General features: G+C 33.1%; 1 protein-coding gene across 1 annotated transcript; it reads right to left on the bottom strand.

Moving 5' to 3' along the window:
• Positions 1 to 5074: 5074 nt before the first annotated feature.
• Positions 5075 to 9848, bottom strand: LOC132308242 (V-type proton ATPase subunit E-like). The gene is made up of 6 exons (XM_059806264.1): positions 9575 to 9848; positions 9306 to 9406; positions 7888 to 8083; positions 6985 to 7178; positions 6661 to 6760; positions 5075 to 5395 (listed from the first exon to the last, which is right to left on the bottom strand). Exons 1-6 carry the CDS (start codon positions 9674 to 9676, stop codon positions 5360 to 5362), a joined length of 729 nt encoding a protein of 242 aa, XP_059662247.1. The 5' UTR covers positions 9677 to 9848; the 3' UTR covers positions 5075 to 5359.
• Positions 9849 to 21011: the final 11163 nt, after the last annotated feature.

Below are 21011 nucleotides of genomic sequence, written 5' to 3'. Positions count from 1 at the left end.
CATGGAAGGACACACTCACAGTCACAGTCACATTTTTGGAATAGGAATGTGCCATCCACGTATTATGTTTAAGTGGGATGAGAATCAACATCCTCTGTAGTGAATCTAATCTGTATTTGGCGGTATACTGGGAGTATTCAGTACCTAGGCTACTGGATAAATAGTACTCCCGGCCAAGGGCAGATTCAGGAATTTTTAATGAGGTGGGTTAATATTTTTTTGGATGGGTTAATATTAATAATAATAATAATAATAAATTTTTATATTTTTTTGGCTTGGACTAAAATTACTTATAGTAAAAAAAAGAATTGTGGGATTACTTCTAAATCCGCCCTTGGCTTTGCTCCCTCCCCTGCTAATACTAATTAACCATTTCCTACCACCGTAAAGGGAAGGATGAGATTTTCATTGGCCAGGGACATAACATAATCGCTGCTCACGGACTATTAAATATTTTACCGAATGCTCAGACCTTTGAATTCATGTGGTTCTGCTGTACAAATTCACTTTATTCGAAAGGTTTCTGTCAGTGTTCCCATGGACACATTTAGTCACTTAAGGTGAAGGGGGAAGCTGGGACAGAATTTTGGCGAGACATGGAAAATGATGCAGCAAACGACGGAAAATCTCTCATGTTGTACATGCAACTATGATGTTGTTGATTTCTCATATAAATGTTAGATATATATATATATATATAGAAAGGAAGATGCGTTGTCCTCTTGGGAGGAGCAACATAATAATTGGACTATTGTTAATAATATTAAACTTCTAATTATGCAGATGAGTTACAAAATCATGCACTATTTGCATAAATGTGTATATAACAACACAATATTATTGACAAGATGTTTCAGTTTTGTATTCTCTGCGAGTGCTACTTGTGATCATCATCATCATCTCTCTCATGCAGATCTAGATGACACCTTAATTTATATATCTTTTCATATGAAATTATTCAACACCACTTTAGTTTTCTGTTAATTTCCTAGAATATCACACTGCCCATTTGTGTCTTTATCATGAATTTGTGAATGCAAATTTGGGAAGAAAAAAACACAAAAAACAAGCATTGACTCATCAGTTCTGATTACTCACCGTGTGAAAAGTCCATTAGTTGAGATCAAACTTGTCGAAATCTTTGATGTAGAGAGGCAAAAATGGGAGCCCTCAAGATCAAATAAACAGTAGCAAACAATAGGCTGCTTGAAAATGCAAGATTTATCGATGCTTCGATCGGCTTCTGATGAACAGTTGCCAAGAACTTGAGGTGCATGCACTCACAGTACTGCAATGGCAAATATATATCATCATGCATTATTGTTGTTGAATACCTAGCTTGACTTATTTATTTATATATATATATATATATATATCACACGAGACAAATTTAAATATTTAGTGGTTGAAATGTTGATGACATGAAAGTGATATTCATATATACTCCGTAATTCATCTAACAGTCAAAACAAATATTGCCAAGCTTGATAGAAATAGCAACATGCATTAATTAGAAATGGGTATAATCTGGCAAAGGACTAGGACAGAATTAATATCGAACATTAAATAGCAATCAATATAGTAGCTGTCTTTCATTTCAGTGGAATGCAGTAAACCCCACAACTAATTACTGATGCATCATTGCATCTGTTATATATATATATATAACACAGGCGCGCGCACACACACGCACACATACATACATATATATGGAATACAGTAGTTGTCTTTCTTTAAATCATTCTATATTTGCATTATTCTTGCAAAGCTTAAGTTTTTATTACTACACCCTAACTATATAATATATATGATAGTTGTGACTTGTGAACAATTTCATTGTCAACTTTCGTTATATATTAATTAATCACGATTGCTTCTATGGATTATAAATATTTATTGTTATCAATGTTACAGGTTTCTTCTCTCATTTTCTTTTCTCTTATTTTCCTGTGAAAATAAAATAATAATTAACAAGGTCGCTTTTAAAAAAGTTTCTTTAATTTGGTCAATAAAATATAATTCTTCTAATTTTTTTTATTTTTTTTATGTAGACAAAACACACGGTTGGGTGAAAGAATTGAAAAGGAAAGTTAAAATTAAAGATAATATGTTACTTCAATATTGTGTGTGTTTGCTTTTGCATAAACTGAGAATCACTAATATGCAACATAACTTCACCATTAATATAATTTTATGGGTTGCATGCAGTTATTGCTGATTGTGATTTCGATGTTGTCCGTATGTGCACATTGCGCACACGGTGAATTTTTCTCATAAATGAACTTTTCTTTTAACCAATTACTTTTAAAAAAAAAAAAAAAAATTATACGTGTAAGTGACAAAAATATCCAAATATTTGATTTTTCTATTATTGAGTTAGGAACATTTATACTCACTCTGTCCCCAAATAAGTATTACGGTTTTTTTTTTTTTTTTTTTTTTTTTTTTTTTTTTTTTGTCTGCCCCAAAATAACAATATATTTCACTTTCCATATATGTTTGTTGAGTTTAAAATTTTAAATTTGAATATTCAAAACTTAAAAAAATAAGTTAATAATTTTTCAGAAAAACAATAAATGTCTCACATATCTCTTTAAAAATTATTACTTTTTATAAATGACACTTAAATTGGGACGAAAGGAATACCATTTTATTTTAAAAACTGAGTACATTTTAACGTTAAAAAACCTAATTAACGATTTCACTTTATACCTCTACGCGTGTCAAGCCGTCTTGACAACATATAAAAATGATATTAAGTATTAGAAATGAGCACATTAATTAAAATGGGTGAAGGAGGGAGGTGTAACAACTTTCTTTTCTCTTTTATTTAAAGAACTCACACAACTATCTATTCTACAGTGACGTAAATCTTTGCTACACGACAAGTTATTATAGGTATGGACCGTATGGTAACGAAAAATGTTAAGATGGTAGGTTTAAACTTTAAATAGGGAAATAGGTCATTCTATATTATTAAAACATTTACGAGGCATGGAGATAATCTTTTCAAATCATGTAAAGTTGATAAAAGTTGCAAAGACAATGCCTTTATCTTTTCAAATCACGTGAAGTCCATAAAGGCAATATTCGATCCTAAACAATTATTTATTTATTTTACTAATAAAATTAGGCAACAGTAAGTGTGTGTGTATATATATATATATTGAGTTTACAATGGTTGGGTTAATTGTCAAGTTTTTTAAAACAAAATGTTCTTAGCAATCTTAGAAATATTCTTAGCAATCTTTCATTTCACACAAATCAAGAAACTAAATGTTATTGTTAAAAAAGGAAAATTTAAACATAAGTAGTGTCATTGGTTTCAATTTGGATCTTGCGAAGATTATTTATTTGATTTGAAAAGTATATCGCGTAAGGTGCGATCTAAGGTAAACAATAGCAGCATCGGTTTCGATACTACAAAGATTTACAATTGGATTTGAAAGCAAAATGTGTTGGCCATTATTTTACCCAAAAACAAATAAATCTGCTAGGTGAGAAAATTAACAAAAGTGATGCCGTCTTGAGAAAAGGGATGCCAGGGGGATCTCAATCCCCCATTCTCGTCCCCGTAAATTTTTTCACCCTTACTCTAGCTTTTATACTTAAATAAATTTTCACTTTCACCTCCATTCTCGTTCTCACTCCATCCCCATCCCACCCCCATAACGGCTAACCTTCTTATTATCATTGCAGTTGTTTTATCAGTTGAAGGATATTTTGAATTCAATAAATAAATAATTGTTTACTTTTGTTGGAGAAAGAAAAAAGGTTAAAAGAAAAAAAAAAAAAAAATTATATCCTTTGTTGGAGGAAGAAAAAAGTAAAAGAAAGATATAAAAATGTGAAGAGAAAAAGATTATTAATAAAAATAAAAGGTTGTTTGCTAAGTTTTAAATTGTTTCCACATGTTATATACACACACACACACTTTAACATATATATTTAAGGGTATTTTTGTAAGCTTACATTATAAACGGGGCCCGTTTATCTTATCCCCACCTGCCGAGGTTCAGAAATCTACATTGACATAAAAGGGTCTCCAAACCCACCCATCCTAAATGGGACAGGTGGGACGGAGCGAGAACCCGGAGAGAATAAGAATTTTGTCATCTCTACTTGAGCCTGTGACATGAAGCATGATTTTTTTTTTTTTTTTAATTTAATTATTAAATTAAGACAATTTATAAAAATTGTGAAAAGCCAAATACCTCATTTAATGAGTTAATTAATTCATTGCTTGAATAATAACTCATTATGAGAGGGCTTCCTAACAACTTGGGCATAATTTTTGGTTCCTGACCAAAAAAAAAACTTTTTGGTGGGGTCCCTTCCTTCTCTCCATTGTTGTTCTTGTTTAACATGGCAGAGTAACAGATCTCACCATCAAAAGACCCTTGAATCCCATTCCCCTTCTTGATGGTTTCAAAACAATTTGGTCTTGGCTCTTCTAATTAAAGATACAAATTGGGAAATTGAATTGAGATGAAAGGAAAGTTATTAAAACTAATATATTTTTGATAATTATCGTTTTTATACTTAAATATCTGTTATCATATTTGGTATGGAGAAAGTTTAATGATCTATATATATATTCAGAACAACTTGGTTGTTTAGATATTCTTTATGCAAGGCATCCATGTACCGTAACAGCTCATTTTTTAACACATTATGTTCGGTTTCAACACATTTATTTTATATTTTAATACATGGAACAAATGTATTTAACTGTATTAAAATTAAAAATAATATTGTTAAACAAGAGATTTAGAGAATCAAGTCCATGTGTTTAAAAATTGAAACGCTAATTATTTAGAGAATCAGTTTGAATTTTCACTTATGTTCTATTTATTTGTGTCGCTTCTATATGATTATTTTGTTGCTATATTTATGTGGATCCTCAGCAGAAGTACCTCAAGTGGTAGTATTGTGATGCTGACAACATAAAATGTGCAAACAATTTTTTTTTAGGGGTCACGTCCACGGACAACTATGTCCAAACTTATATGTTGAATAATTCAAGCGAACACAGCCTAAATCCAATCAAGGTATATTTATTCAGTAAAAGAAATTAGCTCAAGCTTGAATTCTCAAATAAATATTACTCAAACCACAAATGTCTTGCCATGTATCGCAAAATGAGCAGCAACAAAGAAATGAACAGCCTACCACATATGTTTTTCAATGTATCCCAGAATGAGCAGCCTCATTCATGCAAGCAAATAAAGCATTTTAGAGAACACGAAAAAAAAACGTACATGAATAAGCCATTAGACAACAGTTGTCCATAATTGAATCTTTTAATCTCGAGAGCTTGAAAAAATAAGAAATGATAAATACAAAGAACACCAGCCCTTCATGCAGCAATCTGACCAAAGAGCAGCTTGCGAATCTGCAACACGAAAAAATAACAGACACGGGTTTGAAACAAGGTCATACATAGCATTTAAGACGCACAGACATATTGAAGGAATGGCGTCTGTGCCAGGCATGTATTGACACAGAAACCTCTCAAGACATTTGCCTGACTTGTGTTCAAAACAATGGTTTCATAATTTCGGTTAACCATTTAGTTCACACACAAAAATAAATTGAATTTTTTATAATATTTATTAAAAAAATTAAAGTACGACATGGGGAGGCTTTATTGCATGGGTCTGCATGGGAGGAGAATAGGAGTATCACAACTATCTCTAAATAGAAAAGTGCACATCATTGTTGTGTGTTGATCATATTCAAAATAACGATTATGAAAGTTATAATTTTTATGATACAAAAATAGAAAATTCGATTTACTTATCAAAAGCCTTAAGGAATAATTATTTTGTACACATAAAAACTATTTCTTTATGTCAGCAGAAATTGGTAGCTAATGGACCGCCTGTTCTACACAATATTGGTTAAAGCAATTGGACCAGCCCCCCTCTCTCTATGGTTTCCCTTATAGCACACAATGCTTAACAGAACTTTGAAAAAAAAATACATAGTTGATATCCATATGAAAAGATTTTTTTTTTGTAGAAGGTTAAATTGGGCTTTAACTGATGAAGAATTTAACTTAGGATCACTCTTTCACTTATATAATTGGCAAACCAGGTTCTGCTGGGAGTTTCAAGCATATAAGAAACACCCATCCATGAAATGTGTAAGCACCAAATATTTTACGCCTCCTATTGTCAGAGTTGCAATTTGAACAGAAGGATACACCACTAATATTCCTATCAGGCAGATAAAGCATAATTGTCATCATTTACTAACAATGCTGGTGCATTTTCATCATGAAAGAACTATGCAGAGAAATCCATGGAAGCAGTTACTTCATTGACATTGGATGAAGTTTGATCTTAAGTTTATCCATAAAAGCGGAAGTGAATTAGAGGCGAACACAGAATGTCAAGTTGTCCATATAGATAAAAGGAGAACAAGTGCACACAAGGGTGGAGTAATGGACAAATAGCGTTCCAAACACCTCGGTTGTAGAAGATTGATGCATTTTCTAATGTTTCATACTTGCAGAAAATATGAAAAGATAAAATATGAACACTTAAGGATGCTCTATAATTGTGACATCACAAAATCCTAAGGCAAAGACAACACACGACAATACTCATAGTCATAGAAAAAAGGAAAAAATAAGGGTATTCAGATCAAAATTACCTCTGGAAGTTTTTTACGAAATACAACATCCAACCTTGCATCGAGGGTGTTCTCACACACAATTTTCCCATCTCGAGAAGCCAACACTACACCTCCATAGCTGAAAACCCAATAAGAGCATCAATAGAGGATTTTTCCATCATCAATTTTTCATAATAACAATTAACTAAGTACTAAAAATTGGGTGTTAGGAGGCTAAAATCTGACTCGGCACATTTAATTGCCTGGCTGCTGTCTAGTTAACTGCAGCACATAATAAAAACCATGTGAATGATTCTACTCCAGTTATTCTAAATATTTATTTTTAACCAAATAATAGATTACCAAGAGAGACCATGCGCGTGATGATGGGAAGGAGCAGGAGGAAGGTAGACGTTGTCAATTATAATCTCAGGTGCATGAACATTCGCTTTATTTGCATATTCTTCCTTTGCTGAGTCCAAAACAGACTCCACCAAATCTACGTCATCTTTCCGACAACGCAATAATACAGATGGCTCTTTTAGTCTGAGCAAACTCTGCAATAAATATGGCAAACCTAGCGTTACTAGTCAAATCTCCGAATTACAATAATAATTTTATTTTTATATAGCATTCTAGAAGTTCTCATTTTCAGAACTTAAAATGCATAATGCAATGCCCTATAAAAGTTGCATTGATCCATTCTTTTTTTCGTTGGCTTTGGAAAGCAAAACTTCAACCTCGAGGCTAATGCCACTACTAGAATATTAATGCCAACATAAATAATTCTAGCAACTATAGCAAAATTAAGAGTAATCATGATGACATTTCGAGTTTTCACAAATGAACTTCAAGATCATGTCAGAAGTAAAAAAATTAATTAAAAAAATATTTTTCATGTGCATTTTATATATATTTTTTCCCTATGCGATAACTTGAATATTTATGCATATAAACTTCACATGGCTCCTAATGTATCCTTAATCCTCTCAACCACTTCTTTCTCTTTTACCAAAAACTCAAGTGATGGAAAAATCTAATTCTTATAAACTCGTAGAAAATGTTTCACGAGAACTTTCTGAGAAAGTATAAAATTTAAAAGACTGGGAGAACCATAACCCAAATTTATCAATAACAGAACAAACTATATCATTCACTTAACTGATGTAACAAGTTAATCGTGATGCATGAAATATATTCTCACAGAAAAACATTATAGTATATATATTATATAAGGGTATCGAAATCTAGTAAATTTTCACTGACCTGAACAATGAGACCATTTAAAAGATGTTTGTACATATGGTGATCATGGCCGATATGCAGGAGTTCCGTGAGCCCATGGTGACCAAGGCTGACATTCAGGAGTTCCTTTGATGATGCCTCTTTCATGGAACTAACCAAATCATCCTGAGCTTGAAGAACTTTGATCCGAGAAGCATTGAGCTGCATAGAGTACTCACTGCAAATCAATATAAAGAAATTCATTAGCACTTATTGACATCATTAAATTTAAATATGCTCAAAAGATGACAATAGGAAGTCTTCTCTTCAAAGCTCCATCTTTTTACCCCATATAAGTGCATATGATATTATAATCTGGTTATGAAATTATTGCCCTCTAAACCGATTTATTTTATTTTCCTAATTCCGCATATATATGTTTTTAACAGTGGGGGAACCTCACTATAGTTGAAGTGGTTAGCAAATTCGAAAACTAATTTAAATGTAATTCCCTTTTTTAATCCAAACTTGAGTATAAAAAAGAAAAAGAAAAATACTATTCCCCCTCTTTTGTCGGGTGAGGGGAGAAGTGGTTTCCAAAAAGCATGTAATTGAAAACAGAACTTTTTAGTATAGCTGCCCTATCTTGGTGTCCTCTAGAGTTCATAAAACAACTGTAAAGATACGTTTGGTAGCATCTAGATTCCTCAAATTCCAAGACGTGGATATTTGGCTTCCAAACACAAATGTAACTGTTTTTTACTTTCTTAAATTTTCTTTTACAGCATGGGGCCCTGATTCATTTGAGACCAGAATAATTCCTCTGCATTGCATCATTACATGCGATCAACTGTGAACTACAAACAGCAACAGTGTGCATGTTTTAAAGCAAGGAATACAATAGTAAGTTTGATCATGAGTTGAAGGCTATCCACTCATGTGATCAGCAGCAGTTGGTAGGCAAATTATACACATGATCAGAAGGGGGAAATTTAACCCAAAAAAATCAAATCTCCATCTATCTCCCTGCCCCCATCTAAATGCAATCCATAAATATTATTAAAATTTTTGGTTGCTAAACTGGTGTACAATTAACACTTTAGACTAATATTAAGAAAAGAAGTCTAATTTATACGGATCTAGAGAACATAATTCAACATTAAGAAAAGAAGTCTAATTGATACATGAAAACATCAGAAACTGAGAAATCAGATCCATTTTTAACAATAAAATACACTCCACAATCAGTTTAGTCAGATCAGACAAGGAAACAATAAAAACCATATCATATCACCAGACTGATTTATAATGGTCCTCAACCCATTCTAACCACAACGATTAAAATTTAAAACTGACCTAGGTTTCTAAACAGATATAAAATTGTGTACTGAGTTTATACATACATTCAAACATATATGCGTGTGTGCGCGCGTATAAGGGGAAGAGTTAAAGTAAAATACATTTTCCTGCGAACGTCAACTTGCTTCTCTTTACGCTCATATTCTTGTCTGATCTTCTTCTTCTCCGCTTCTACCAGTTGCAACTTCTCGATGTTGAATTCCTGTGACAATCGTAACGTTCGTATATAAATCCATTATATCTCTATACCTATACGTAACTATATCCATCAATCGATATCACTCTCATGTAAACACACACACATACATATATATATATAAATTGAATGATATCTGGATATAAATTGGAGTTGAGATGAGAATTGGCTTACTTCTTCAGCAGAAACAGAGATCTCGTTGGCCTTCTCTTCGGCTTCTTGGCGGATGAATCTGACCATCTGCTGGATCTGCTTGGAGACATCTGTGTCGTTCATTTTCGGATCGGACGATTGGGCAAAGATCGGAGAGTCTGTGCCTGTGGTGATGGACTAATGGGAGGCTCTTCAAACGACTCGAGCCGCCTTATATCTTAATTGAGAAGAAGACAATCGTTGATTGAAGCTTAAATGCTCGCTCATTCGTGACTCACTACTCTGCTCTCCTTTCCCCAACTTTTGTCAAATCACACGAGCTACCAGAACATTAGGTAGGACCATCACTCAGTCAGTGGTCCAATTCAATTAAAATTTGATTTTGGGGATATATTATTAGGATTTTTACCTATACATGGGTTAAGGTTCACATATTTCGATACAATGAGGTCTAGGTTTTAAAGTACTAATAATTGGGTGGACCATCAAAATATTTCTCTAAAATGTACTTCATTTTATACTTTATACCCCACAACAAATTATATTACTATAATGATCCAAAATAATAAATTATTATAACATAAAAGCCTTAGAACATGAAATAAACTTACAAAAAGGTTCTTGAACAAATTATTTTTAAACTTTTTAATTTTTCAAAATAAATTAAAATTTCACAATAGATTAATATGGACTTGTACACTTCTTTAGACAAAAGATCTTATATAGTATAGGCTCTAATACCAAAATTAAGTTCAATATAGTCGAATAGAAGCATGCAAAATAACGTAGAAATAAAATTAACAATTAAATCACATAAATGACTGCCGAACCTGATAACACTCTGATAACGCCCTATAAAAACGTCTGAACACCGGCAAGAACGAGCCAACAAGCCAACAGTTCGAGCCAACTCACAGAAGAAATTGTTATATTAAAACTAAGGCTGCTTATACTGGTTGGATTCAAGAAAATTCTAAGATTTACACTGTCTGGTTAAATAAAATCTATATATTTGATCTTTTGGCCGACAGAAGTCTGTTGCCCAGAAGTACTGAAAATACTAAATAAAGAAAAGGAATTTTTGAATAAGAGTAAACTGGATAATTTATTTCACGATAAATATATACATTGATACACACTGTTTATACATGGATACACTCTCACACAATATTTTACAAAAAGAAACACACTGAAAGGAATTACACTAGGAAACTAAAAGCTGAAATGCTTGATGGCTCTTAACTTGATTGCTTTAAAACTCGATGATCTATTCTTGAGCAGAGTGGCTCCTTTTATAGATATGGTGGGAGATGAATCTTCAGTTGAGATTGCAGATACTGCATAGACGGTTGAGATGCAAGATACTTTAGAGATAAGATGGTTTGAATTATTGCTGAACTATTGATGTCTGCTTCTGGAGAGTATTATCAACTTTTATTGTTGAGAGTCTACTTTCGGTGGATCTGCTTTTATCTGTACACTGTTAAGAATCTGTTTTTTCTTGGATGCTCTTAAAATTATTAGAATTCTAGCATATTGGACAAATTTCTGTCGGTATTGATATCTGCTGGACTTTCATCTATGCGGGCCACATATGCATCAATGCTGTCAGGTGAACTAGTTTCTTCATTTCTGTAGGCAAGTTCGAACTGCTCAAGCAACATTTTTTCTTCATTTATTATTTCTTTAACTTCTGGAGATGTCTCAATTTCTGGGGGAGATCTGATGACATAGGGAATTCTATCTTTGATGAAAATTTTCATATTTATATTATGGTCGTAGAGTCTAAAACCAGGGTTGCAACTTGGGTTAACCTGACGATAAGCTTTATAGTACATCAAATGGTTAAAGGTAGCTGGTTCCATATCATTATGAAAGCTATTTACAAAATCGATATGTCTTGTTAGAACCTTGACTTCGGTTGGGTCAAAATGAATGTAAATTTGATGTTGTCCAAGAATTACAGCTCCATTTTTACCCATTCTGGAGGAGTACTGTGGATTTGAAGGAGAATTGGACTTTCTGGTATGAAATTTTGTGTATGTTTTTGTTCGAAGGCAATATGTGATACCCCTCAGATTCGAGACACGGGTTGATCAAGCCCATGCCCAAACCCGAGGGAAGTATCAAACAATTAAAGTATTTTAAAGCGAACACAGAATATAAAAAGAATGAAATAAGAAATAGAATAATGCTAAAAGAAGTATCCAATATCAAATCCTCCAAAACCTCCAAAAGTACAACTTAGGAATCCATCTAGTGGACCCCTAAATAAAAATTCCAACTGAATTGAGATAATAGAAAATAAAACTAAACTAGAACATCGAGAGAAGTCCTACGTATGCGGATGTGTAATACCCCGATATTTTTAAAGGATTTATTAATTAGGATTAATTATTTTATTTGATTTTTCAATGATTTATTTTATTTTATTGAGTGCTAGATTAATTATCTTATTTTAATTAAGTTATATTTCGTGATTATGTATGATGATTGATTGTTTGTGTGGTTCTTTATTGATTAAATTATTGGCGTGTTGATTTTATTACTATGGTATGACTTAGTTGTAAATTCTTGTTTATTTATGTGCTTTATATAATTAGTTATTTTAATTTAAGTGGTTATTTAATTATTTTAATTAATTGGATTTGGGCTTAAGGAAAGTTGGACCAGAGGATATGGTCTTGGGCTTGAAGGAGGCCTTATTGGTTAATTAATAAAGGCCCATGGTTATTTAATTATTTAAATGATCATTTTTGTATTAATTATAACTATATAAATATAATTAATTAATAATTGTTAGGGAAAGATGTATATAGAAATATATATATTTATGGATATATATAAGTCTATATGATTTAATTAACCGATGGTTTAATTATGGGAGATATATATATGTATATGTAATATAATATATGTTTATATATTATATTATTTAAAGAGTATAATTTTATTATTCTATTTGGTAATCCTATTAGGAATAGGATTTAAGTTTTTATGTGTATAAATATACACATAAGGTTTAGGGTTAAAAAGGTTGATACGTTAGAAAAATAAGAGAGATAGAGAGAGAAGAAGAAGGGAAAGCTGACAAGGAGTAGGCCGGATCTGAGAAAGAGGATGCCGGAATTTGAAAAGACAATCAAAGATTGAAGCGTTGGTTTCGTTTCGAAACCTTCAGGCAAGTTATTTTCTAACTCTCCTCTTAGGACCCATAAGTTTATCACTTTGAGTATCAGAATTTTAAATTAAATTTACTGATTAAATCATAATTAGATCAGAATAATTAAAAATATAAATTGTTATATCTATTTGTGGATTTATGGGATTTTAATGGTGTACGTAGGTGTTGTTTATATTTTTAAAAATCAAAGTATAGGTGAATTGGTGACCCAAGAGGATTAATTATGGTTTCTATATTTTCTGGTATTTTTTTTTATATTTTCCTGGAATTAATTAGATTCATTTTTATATTTAATTGTGTAAAATTTTATATATATATATATATATATATATATATATATATATATATATATAATATATATGGTTTATATATACGTTGGCGCTCCAATAAGGGGTGCGCTACAGTGCGGCGCGGCGTACAGCGCTACTGTGAGCTTAAAATCAGGACCTTAGGATGGTCCTGATAATCAAAAAAAAGGATTCAGTGTGGCACGGCATATGGTACCAGGGTAAGTGTGTGTGTCTAGGCCGTTGGATAGAGTTAATGGGTGTAGGATAATCCAGTGTGGGCGTGTTCCCTTGCATTTGGATTTATAACCGTGGGATGCGGCTTGATGAAGGCGAGGGATTCAGTGCGGGTGGCTACATGGTGGACCACTGAATGTAGCCAATGGTTGCGTGCCAGCATGTGCTGAGGGAGGCTACAGGCGCGTGGACGCGCCTGCTACTAAAGGGAAGCGCGTGTGGCTATTCTATAAACATGTGGCAGCGCGTGTGGACGCGTGGAGATGAGTGTGAGGTCTTGGAAAGCTTTTGTGGGGTCCGGTGATGTCCCAAAATTGATTTCACACTTGTTAATGTTGAAATTAAGCACTAGATGATCTACTTCAAATGATTGAGCGCTGTAGGATGCTACTACAATATTTAGTTGCATTTAATTGGCGTAGTTATAATTAATTAATATATTGGTTATGGAAGGAAGTGTACATATATATATTTTTATGTTATATATGTATATATATGAATTAACTAATATGTGATTGGTTTGGAGGGAAGTATATATATATATATATATATATATATATATATATATATTATATGATATATGGGTATGTAGATATATATCATTTAAGATAATTAATATTATCATTCTTATTTGGTATGTCTTGATATGTTAATTATTAAATTAATGATATGCGTACAATATGCATGAGATGGTTATGTATGATTTAGCATATGGTTAAATTTAAAAATGGTTCATGGTTAAGGTGTAGGTATGGATGAATTACTAAAGGGTTAAATATATTACCTAAATATTTGTATGAATATAACACATACATGGGAAACATGGATGAGTTGCTAATTAAAAGTATAAATAAATATACTTGTGGAGGCATGGTTGAATTGCCAATGTATAAATAAACATACTTAAGGAGGCATGGTTGAGTTGCCGATATATAAATAAATATATTTAAAATGGCATGGCTGATTTGCCAAAGTGTAATTATATTGTTGTGTGCTAGATGATTAAAATATATCATCTATGGTTACTGTTTGTGTAAGTTGGATTAGGATTAGATATTCTTAAAGTAGAATAGTCTAGTACTTACAGGTTAGTGTATTATTTTATGCATATTAATAAAATAATACTGGTAGTGACATAGATGATTTGTCAAGGTCTAGATATTGACTGTGTGATTTAAATACTTAAAATCATTATTGGTTTTGGGAATTAAATAAAATGTTCTTTTAATTATATTTTATGGTTTAAGTTATTAAATTGCTGTCTAGGATGGAGTTAGGGTTAAAGGAGTTTCTTTAAAAGAAATTGTGGATTGGGCTGGGTTTGATTATTAATTAATCATTGATAATGGTTTTGGAATTGATGAACTTGGTAATAGTTGTGATAGTTTATTAGTTTTGGTTTTGATCAGAGATGATCTATTTATTGGTTTTCAGAGGTCTGGTAGAGAGAACTTGCTCGTAGGGTTTAACCTGCGATTTATTTTTCAGGTTATTAGAAGTTCAAGTCTCAAGGTTGAGGATCCGCAGCTGGAGGACTTATCCATTCTTTCTTCTTATTTCAATGTAGGATATTTTCTTATTGTTAGATAATGGATATTATTTAGAGACCATTGGATTATTGGATTATGTTATCAGGGATCCTTGATTTAAAGGATTTCCGAATTGTAACTTTTGGGAGAATTATTAATGGAATTTTTATTTAATAGATTTTCCTTCAGCAAATTATTTATTCTTTTTATTTCTTTTTGTACTTGGTGCTTGTTTAAATACTTTAATTTTTTGATATCCCTTAATTTTGTGCGCGGACTTGATTAACCCGTGTTCCAAAATTAGGGAGTATTACAGGATGACTGAGAGATTGTCCTCGACAAGCACAATCAAGCTCTAAGGCTGGAACCGCCCGATACCTGAAAAATATAAAAGAGTGGGTCAGGCCCACGAACAAGTTCTAATCTAACTGCAGTCCACACAGTGACCCGATACGCAGATACAACCTAGATATCTCACAATATCTATCTAGTCCATAAATACATATATATCTACACTAAGGGATATTCACTAGACTACGAAGGAACCTCAACTTGAATAGAAGGCAACATGCGAAAACGCACCCAAATATGGGCATGAATACCTAGACCTAACAGGGTACACCTCAACCTATCGTAGCCAGCTACGTATCCACTGCATATACGCTCCCTAACCGTCGACTGTGAGACTCAAGCTCAAACCGCGGTACCATAAATATATATTTAAAATCCTATCATGTCCATCCATACATCCAGTTAGCCGTTCAGCTTGTTTAGCTGCACAGACTTACGTATCCATAGCAAGTTGTTTAGCTTGTTCAGCTGCATAAACTTACGTATCCATAGTAAATAATCCAGTCAGTCATTCAGCTTTGTTTCAGCTGATTCGACTTAAATATAAGTAGGATTTATTATATAATCCATTCCCTTATTCCGTATAGGTAGGATATAGTATTTTGAAACTAATCCATCCCTAGTATGCCACTGTCCCGTACCAGTGCATACAATCCATCCATCCAGTAGTTGATAATATAAATAATGAATGTAAATATCAACTAAACCATAACTCCAACAATTGATAATAAAATATTAAATATAGATATCAGTTGTTCCATGATATGCATAACAAAACATATAAGTTAACCTGCTTATTTGATACTACCCTGACAATGTCCATATAATTGATTATACATGTAAGGTATGTAAGCATCCATTATTTCCTAACAAGCATACAAGAAACTATATGAGTCAACATGCTTATTCCAACCAATAATTGATGCAACTGCGAACGCAATTACACAATTAAAAATCCAGCACAACGTCCATTTAATTAATGGAACAGAATCTTAACAGATCATTAATTAAAATCCAACCCAAGAACACGTAGAATCTAACCAGTACATGACCCTGTTATGTATCTAATATAGATTACAAAATCCTCCTCCAGTCGTCTAAGTTGCCTAAATAAATTTAACCAACTAGACATTTTATATTCGTCAACAGTGTGCGACATTGTTTAAAAACATCCATACTATGAACACCATGAGCATATAAAGATAAATTATGCCTTGTAGGTCCTAATACAGTCTAATATCATGATTAGAATCCATGTTACAATCCGTTAAATTTTTAAAACAAAATTTAACAGTTTAATCCTTCCTATCCGTTAGCAACGTACAAAGTTGCTTATTTTTACACTGTTTGTTCTATTAGCTCTATGGATCAAAGCATGCAATTAGAGAGTCTAAAATCCTTTGAAATTACTTTTAAAATTGTTATTCCAGTCCTTGAAACAATTCAGAATTCCAAACTTGGCCCAAATAGTGCCCAAACAGCTCCAGAATGCAACCAAACGTAACCTAACCAAGGGAGCCTGCTCTCAAATAAATAGAGCATGCTCTAGACCACTTAGAGCCGGCTCCCTAGCCCTTAGAGCCGGCTCTATAAAGGGGGGAGCTGGCTCCCAACTTCCTGGAGCCTGCTCTCTCCTCCTTTAAGAGCCCCGCTTGCTTCTTTCTCCGTTTTCGACCTTCTGCCTCGTCTCCGGCCCTTTCCTACCTCTCTATTCTTCCTTAAAACTGGTCCTAATTGTCTAATGTATATCTAGTGACAACCCCCAATCCTTAGTTTACCACAGCAAGAACTAATATAGCGTTTTAAAACAACAACAATTTATATGCTTAAAACAGTCGACGAAGAACACAGTTGCAAGAATTGTTTCAAACAAAATTCAGCTTATATAGATGATCAAATTAACATATATTAATCATGAAAGGTTCAATTAATATTCATTTAACATCTTAGAGATCCTCTAGGTATGCACAAAACACAGACCAAAGGAGAGAGGAAGAAAAGAACTTGCCTGTACAGTTTGGTAATCAAACCTTGTCGCCGTCTCTCTAAGCTTTTCCGACGACGTCTATCCACTGACAAATCAACCTCCTACTGTTCCACCTTCTCCTACGTCCGTCCGTTGATCCACAGCCGAAACCCTCACCAAGATTGCTCTGTTTCCCTCATAGCCTCTCTCTGTTTCTCCCTATTTCTAGTTTTACAGACTCACGTTTAAGTTTTCTAAAACCCTAAACCACCATAATGCTATATTTATAGGCGTAGACTAATAAACCCTAGTCCATGTAATATTAGAGACAGTACCCTAATCTAAATCCTAGTCGGCCACAACGTGTAAACCAAAAGAAAACCCTAAGTTTTTACATTATAACAGTTAAACAAGTTAATCCAAATACACACGTGAATTCCAAATAGAAAAATATAAATAGACAATTAAAAAAAATAAACACAATAAAAACAATTTACCAATTAAATCACATAATTCAATTAAACCAAATAATCCAATAATACAATTAAAGCAAACAATTTAAAGAATTACAATTAAGTCCATTTATCCAATTAAAGAAATAAAATTTCAATTAAGTCAAAAATCACACAAATAATACAATTAAATAAAAAAAATGCAACAAAATACTTAATTAAAATGCCAGAACTATCATTTTAAAATTAGAGGTATTACATTCTTCCCCCCCTAACAAAAGGAATTTCGTCCTTAGAATTTGCTCTTACCTTCTTCCCATATTTCAGGAAACTGCGAGCGAATACCATCCTCCTATTCCAAAGTAGGCTCAGCCTCATTGTGAGGACTCCACTGAACACGCACCAAAGGGATAACCTTCATCCAACAAACAGGCGATCGACACGGTCGGCCGTATAATGTCTCAAATGGTTCCATCCCAATAATTTTCTAAAAACTATTGTTATAAGCGAACTCCACAAGCGGTAAATAATCCTCCCAGTGGCTCTTGAAATCAAAAACACACGATCGAAGCATATCCTCCATATTCTGATTAACCCTCTCAGTCTGTCCATCAGTCTGAGGATGATAAGCAATGCTAAGATGCATCTAGTCCATAAATACATATATATCCACACTAAGGGACATTCACTGGACTACGAAGGGGCCTCAACCTGAATAGAAGGCAACATGCGAAAACGCACCTAAAGGTGGGCGTGAGTACCTAGACCTAACAGGGTATACCTCAACCTATCATAGCCAACTACGTATCCACTACATATACGCTCCCTAACCGTCAACTGTAAGACTCAAGCTCAAACCGTGGTACCATAAATATATATTTAAAATCCTATCCTGTCCATCCATACATCCAATTAGCCGTTCAGCTTGTTCAGCTGCACAGATTTACGTATCCATAGTAAGCCGTTCTGCTTGTTCAGCTGCACAAACTTACGTATCCATAGCAAATAATCTAGTCAGTCATTCAACTTTGTTTCAGCTGATTCGACTTAAATATAAGTAGGATTTATTATATAATCCATTCCCTTATTCCGTATAGGTAAGATATAGTATTTTGAAACTAATCCATCCTTAGTATGCCACCGTCCCATACCAGTGCATACAATCCATCTATCCAGTAGTTGATAATATAGATAATGAATGTAAATATCAACTAAACCACAACTCCAACAATTGATAATAAAATATTAAAGATATAAGTTAACCTGCTTATTTGATACTACCCTGACAATGTCCATATAATTGATTATACATGTAAGGTATGTAAGCATCCATTATTTCCTAACAAGCATACAAGAAACTATATGAGTCAACATGCTTATTCCAACCAATAATTGATGCAACTGCGAACGCAATTACACAATTAAAAATCCAGCACAACATCCATTTAATTAATGGAACAGAATCTTAACAGTTCATTAATTAAAATTCAACCCAAGAACAAGTAAAATCTAACCAGTACATGACCCTGTTATGTATCTAATATAGATTTCAAAATCCTCCTTCAATCGTCTAAGTTGCCTAAATAAATTTAACCAACTAGACACTTTATATCCGTTAACAGTGTGCGACATTGTTTAAAAACATCCATACTATGAACACCATGAGCATATAAAGATAAATTATGCCTTGTAGTCCTAATACAGTCTAATATCATGATTAGAATCCATGCTACAATCCGTTAAAATTTTAAAACGTGATTTAACAGTTTAATCCTTCCTATCCGTTAGTAACATGCAAAGTTGCTTATTTTTACACTGTTTGTTCTATTAGTTCTATAGATCAAAGCATGCAATTAGAGAGTCTAAAATCCTTTGAAATCACTTTTAAAATTGTTATTCCAGTCCTTGAAACAATTCAGAATTCCAAACTTGGCCCAAATAGTGCCCAAACAACTCCAGAATGCAACCAAACGTGACCTAACCAAGGGAGCCTGCTCTCAAATAAATAGAGCAGGCTCTAGACCACTTAGAGCCGGCTCCCTAGCCCTTGGAGCCGGCTCTATAAGGGGAGCCGGCTCCCAACTTCCTGGAGCCTACTCTCTCCTCCTTTGAGAGCCCCGCTTGTTTCCTTCTCCGTTTTCGACCTTCTGCCTCATCTCCGGCCTTTTCCTACCCCTCTATTCTTCCTTAAAATTGGTCCTAACTGTCTAATGTATATCCAGTGACAACCCCCAGTCCTTAGTTTACCACGGCAAGAACTAATACAGTATTTTAAAACAACAACAATTTATATGCTTAAAACAGTCAACGAAGAACACAGTTGCAATAATTGTTTCAAACAAAATTCAGCCCATACAAACAATCAAATTAACATATATTAATCATGAAAGGTTCAATTAATATTCATTTAACATCCTAGAGATCCTCTAGGTATGCACAGAACACAAGCCAAGGGAGAGAGGAAGAAAAGAACTTGTCTATACAGTTTGGTAACCAAACCTTGTCGCCGTCTCTCTAAGCTTTTCCGACGACGTCTATCCACTGACAAATCAACCTCCTACTGTTCCACCTTCTCCTACGTCCGTCCGTTGATCCACAGCCGAAACCCTCACCAAGATTGCTCTGTTTCCCTCACAGCCTCTCTGTTTCTCCCTATTTCTTGTTTTACAGATACACGTTTAAGTTTTTGAAAACCCTAAACCACCATAATGCTATATTTATAGGCGTAGACCAATAAACCCTAGTCCATGTAATATTAGAGACAGTGCCCTAATCTAAATCCTAGTCGGCTAGAACGTGTAAACCAAAAGAAAACCCTAAGTTTTTACATTATAACAGTTAAACAAGTTAATCCAAATACACACGTGAATTCCAAATAGAAAAATATAAATAGACAATTAAAGAAAATAAACACAATAAAAATAATTTACCAATTAAATCACATAATTTAATTAAACCAAATAATCCAATAATACAATTAAGGCAAACAATTCAAAGAATTACAGTTAAGTCCATTTATCCAATTAAAGAAATAAAAATTAAATTAAGTCAAAAATCACACAAATAATACAATTAAATAAAAAAAAATACAACAAAATACTTAATTAAAATAGCTGAACTATCCTTTTAAAATTAGGGGTATTACACAATAGCTTGGTTTAATCGGTTGGGAAAGTTACCTAAAGAATTTAGATATTCTAATAGTATGTCTTTTGGTATGGTGATGCTATAAATCATTCCTAATTCTAATAACTTGCTTAGGTAGCAGGTGGTAGTTCTTGTAGAGAAACAAGTTTTTCTGGTTATTTCAAAAGGTTAGAAGAAAACAATGTCTACTTCTAACAAAATGATGACAGCAGGTATAAGGTTGCCAATTTGTATAAATCGTAAGAAAAAAGAATGATATCGGGTTCCTTTAGGTGGACTGTTGTTTCTGAGGTAGTTTTGGATAT

Source organism: Cornus florida, unplaced genomic scaffold, assembly GCF_030987335.1.
Source record: "Cornus florida cultivar Cherokee Brave unplaced genomic scaffold, ASM3098733v1 CherokeeBrave_3.0.0_Hap2_Chr05, whole genome shotgun sequence".
NCBI lineage: Eukaryota > Viridiplantae > Streptophyta > Magnoliopsida > Cornales > Cornaceae > Cornus > Cornus florida.
Note: the sequence above shows the minus strand (reverse complement) of the source record. Positions and strands in the feature narration are given on the sequence as shown.

Bases quoted from the DNA above. Each gene is read 5' to 3' on its own strand.
- LOC132308242 (XM_059806264.1), bottom strand. From the start codon at position 9,676: ATGAACGACACAGATGTCTCCAAGCAGATCCAGCAGATGGTCAGATTC. The intron at 9,407-9,574 runs GTAAGCCAATTC...CGATTGTCACAG, and splicing joins TCTCTGTTTCTGCTGAAGAA to GAATTCAACATCGAGAAGTT. The intron at 5,396-6,660 runs GTAATTTTGATC...TTCGTGTTGCAG, and splicing joins TTCGTAAAAAACTTCCAGAG to ATTCGCAAGCTGCTCTTTGG.